This window comes from Chiloscyllium plagiosum, chromosome 4 (assembly GCF_004010195.1).
Source record: "Chiloscyllium plagiosum isolate BGI_BamShark_2017 chromosome 4, ASM401019v2, whole genome shotgun sequence".
Lineage (NCBI taxonomy): Eukaryota > Metazoa > Chordata > Chondrichthyes > Orectolobiformes > Hemiscylliidae > Chiloscyllium > Chiloscyllium plagiosum.
Genome location: NC_057713.1, coordinates 108,163,736 through 108,168,084, shown reverse-complemented (window position 1 = coordinate 108,168,084; position 4,349 = coordinate 108,163,736). Strand labels below are relative to the sequence as shown.

The 4,349-nt window shown below is 39.8% G+C and overlaps 1 protein-coding gene across 6 annotated transcripts in view; it reads left to right on the top strand.

The window, feature by feature from the left end:
* fbxl2 (F-box and leucine-rich repeat protein 2) overlaps positions 1–4,349 on the top strand; it is a 174,262-nt gene that overhangs the window by 155,382 nt on the left and 14,531 nt on the right. For all 6 annotated transcript variants that reach the window (XM_043688899.1, XM_043688900.1, XM_043688902.1 and 3 more), the window contains one exon: positions 2,067–2,123. In XM_043688899.1, the coding sequence (XP_043544834.1) occupies positions 2,067–2,123 (57 nt within the window). The remainder of the gene's footprint in view (positions 1–2,066; positions 2,124–4,349) is intronic.

Here is a 4,349-nt window from a genome sequence, read left to right as displayed (position 1 = left end):
AACCCGGGTCTCTGGCGCTGTGAGGCAGCAGTGCTAACCACTGTGCCACCGTGCCGCCCACTGCGAAATATACCTGAGTTATAGCACGCTTATGCCAACTTTGGATGCAGTTCAAATTAATCAAATGATACATGATTTAGTGTTAAATTATGAGGGCATATTTTGCAGAAATATGGCTTCTATTCCCTTACAAAAAAAGAGATGTAACCTAATTGCCTGGAGGGGTTAAGCTCCAACAAGACCTTAAGCTGGACATCATTCAGAACAAAGCAGCCCACTTAATTAGCATCACATCCGCAAACGTCCACTCTCTGCAACACTGATGTTCAGTGTTGTACCATTTCAAAATACGCTGCAGAAATTCACCAAGGCTCTTGAGACAGCACGTTCTAAACCCAGAACCACTGTTATCTAGAAGGACAAGGACAGCAGATGCATGGGAACACCACCACCTGCAAGTTCCCCTTCAGACCACTTGCCATCCTGACTTGAAATATATCTCTGTGCCTTGTGTATTGCTGGATGAAAATCCTTAAACTCCCTCCGTTACTGCATTGTGCACATCCACCAACCGTTCAAGAAGGCAGCTTGCCATCATTTTTTAAAGAACAACTAGGGATGAAGCCAGCAATACTAACGTTCCATGAGAAAATTAAAAATAATTGGTGTTTTACAGGAAACTGCCCTCTATCAGAGGATCCCAAGAGAAGGAGATGTAACCTTAATATTAGAAGCAGGCGGTTTGAAATCTGAAAACCTTTTGCAAAGAGTAGTAGAAACCTAGAATTATCCATGAAAAGGTTATGATGCTAAGCCAGTTTTGATTTTGATACATTTTTAAGGGCATCACATGATTTGGACATTGGAGAAAAGATATTTAAGCTAATGAATGGTGAGCAAGGCTTGAAGACAAAATGATCAACTCCCATATTACAGAATATTTGGACTTTTCAGAACTCTTATCCATGTAATGGAAGAGTTCTCATCTCAACGCAACTGTGTATTTTTACAGCTCAAAATGTTACCTGTTTGCACTTTATAATTACCTATTAATTTTTAAAAATTTAGTTCTTCACTGCATGAACTGGACATTTTCAAACTTTAAAAAAGAAAATCTCTTCATATTAGATTGAAATCTCCTTTCTAAAGCTTTGAGATTGTAGCCTGAAAGTAGATGCACCTTCCTAAGTTTCATTCAGCTCAGTTTTAATGTCTCTAAGTTTACAGAGGGTGGATCTGATATGCAATAAACTGCCAGACGAAGGAATCAATGCAGGATCAGTTACAATATTTAAAAGACATTTGGACAATTACATGAATATGAAAGGTTTGGAGGGGTATGGGCCAAATGCAAGCAAATGGGGCTAGTTTAGTTTGGTTGGAATGGACGAGTTTGACCGAAGTGCCTCTTTCCATCTGTATGACTCCATAAATTTTTCACTTAGAGTCATAGAGATGTACAGCATGGAAACGGACCCTTCGGTCCAACCCGTCCATGCCGACCAGATATCCCAACCCAAATCTAGTCCCACCTGCCAGCACCCGGCCCATATCCCTCCAAACCCTTCCTATTCAAATACCCATCCAAATGACTCTTAAATGTTGCAATTGTACCAGCCTCCACCACTTCCTCTGGCAGCTCAATCTATACACGTACCACCCTCTGTGTGAAAACGTTGCTCCTTCGGTCCCTTTCATATCTTTCCCCTCTCACCCTAAACCTATGCGCTCTAGTTCTGGACGCCCCCACCCTAGGGAAAAGACTTTTAGTCGATTTATCTTTATCCGTGCCCCTCATAATTTTGTAAATCTCTATACGATCACCCCTCAGCCTCCGACGCTCCAGGGAAAACAGACCCAGCCTGCTCAGCCACTCCCTATAGCTCAAATCCTCCAACCCTAAAAGGAGTTATTTTTGGCATGTTGAACTTAAATGCTGAAAATATTTATATTCTACGTTGTCTTGCATGAAGGAGCAATTACTATATGTAAATTGGTTGCCAGAAGACTGGTCTCGCTTTTGTTCTCATTGGTATGTTTAATAACTAATATCTCTCTTTCCACAGATCACAGACAACACGTTGATTCAGTTGTCCATTCACTGTCCTAGGTTAGAGGCACTGGTAAGTGGTTAGCTATTGTAGTTAAATCATTTGTCTTTTGTAGTGTAGAAGGAATAAAATTTGCTATCTATACATTTATATTTTCTATTCCCCCCACAAACCCAACCAACCACTTAACATAAGTTTATCAAGTCTCATGTTGGGTATGAAATTTGTTTGTCTTGCACTTAGTTTCAGGGATCAACAAGTTGAAAATTGGCCTTTATATCTGCTCAACAATGATAAATATTTATATACAGCCCAAATAATATAACGTATTCATGGCCCAAATACTATAATAAAGGATTTATAAGAACTGTTATCATAGGACTAAATACGTTGAAATTTTTGACTAGGTTGTCAGTTCCCTGCCAACAGAATATTTATTTTTTGTGAACCTTTTACTGATTGCAGAAATTATCTATTCAGATTAACGAGACAGGCTCAGGACTTGCAATTACAATTAAGTGTAGAAAAATATAAGATTCATACTTGTATAGAAAACACTGATGTACAATGGATTGTTACTGCGCATATCAGAAAAACAAAAGCTATTGGTGTAAGGGGTAACTTATTAATGGAAATACTAACTTTCAATTAGTATTCAGTCACTGGAGTTCCTGAAGAAGTCAATCTGGTCCTCAAGGTATTTGACTGCTAACAATTAAAGTACACCTTTTCTTAAAGAGAGAAAATTGTAGAAATGCTCAGCAAAAGCAAACCTAAATTAAGTTTTCAGTTTATTACCTTTCACCTGTTCAAGTGCAGTACAGTTAAGATTCCATATGCAGGGCTATAGGGGAAAGACAGGAGTGGGACTAGGCGAGTTGCTGTTGCAAAGAGCTGACATGACAAGTGAATTTGCAGTATTCCTACCCTAATTCAACAAATGTGCTTTATATAAATACATTGAGAATAAAAAGAAAATTGAATGAATTGCAAATACGTATTCACTTCCATGATTCCCGACCCTTGGCTAGAAAACAGGATTGTACGTAAAATCTTGCTTCAACATATGTACGAAATTCAGCGTGCAAACGCAAAAAGCCCTTGTGCGACCACATGGTTTTATCGTTCTGCTTTGCTACGCGCCTGTTGAACGCAAAAGCTCTTGGGCCCCACGTGATCTCATTCAGTTCGTCTTTGGCGCGTGCGCTGTGAACAGCTGTCCAAGCATTCTTATGCTATCCAAACAATGGGAAAAATTGATTCAGTCCCGAAACGGATTAAGTTTGTAAATCGAGGCGCTACTGTATCTAAATTCTACGGGGAAAGTAGTAGAGTTGGCAGAGTAGCCTTAGTAATTTTATCCTGAAACACTTCAGTGACAAAAGAGGATCAAACAAGTACAAACAGTGGACACTGTGTTGAATTAGTAATGATTTAAAACTGTAGTAGGAGTTTACACAATGTTAGATTGTGGAAATTAGAGATTAGAGATTAAATAGCCATTAGCAAAAGCAGAGTCGTTTTATTGAGGGATTTTAACTTCTATGTAAATTGAGATAAGTAGGTCAGCACATTTGGGAATAGTAGTGAATTTCTTAAGTGTGTCTGGGGTAATTTTCTATTGAAATTGAAATTTTTCAGTAATTGCTACATTTTGTTAATAACTGATCTCTATGAACCTTTTATCTAATAATGATTTTAAAATATAGTTAACTTCAACCTACTATTTAAAAGGGAGGTATTTGGAAATGACTACATAGATTTTCAATTTAGGTAAGGCTGATTTCAATGTATTGAGACAGAAACTGTTCACAGTAAGTTGGGCAAATCAGCTTAATGGCTAATGCAATAAAAAGATCAGCGGGAAGTGATTAAACATAATACGTAGAATTAGTCTGGGCAGGAGGTAGAAACGGGCTATGCCTGCCTCTTCGTAGGATATGTGGAACAGTCCATCTTCCGCAGCTACACTGGCATCACCCCCCACCTTTTCCTCCGCTACATCGATGACTGTATCGGCGCTGCCTCGTGCTCCCACGAGGAGGTTGAACAGTTCATCCACTTTACCAACACCTTCCACCCCGACCTCAAATTCACCTGGACAGTCTCAGATTCCTCCCTCCCCTTCCTCGACCTATCTATTTCTACCTCAGGCGACCGAATCAACACGGACATCTACTACAAACCGACCGACACCCACAGCTACCTGGACTACACCTCCTCCCACCCTACCTCTTGCAAAAATGCCATCCCGTATTCCCAATTCCTCCGCCTCCGCCGTATCTGCTCCCAGGAGGA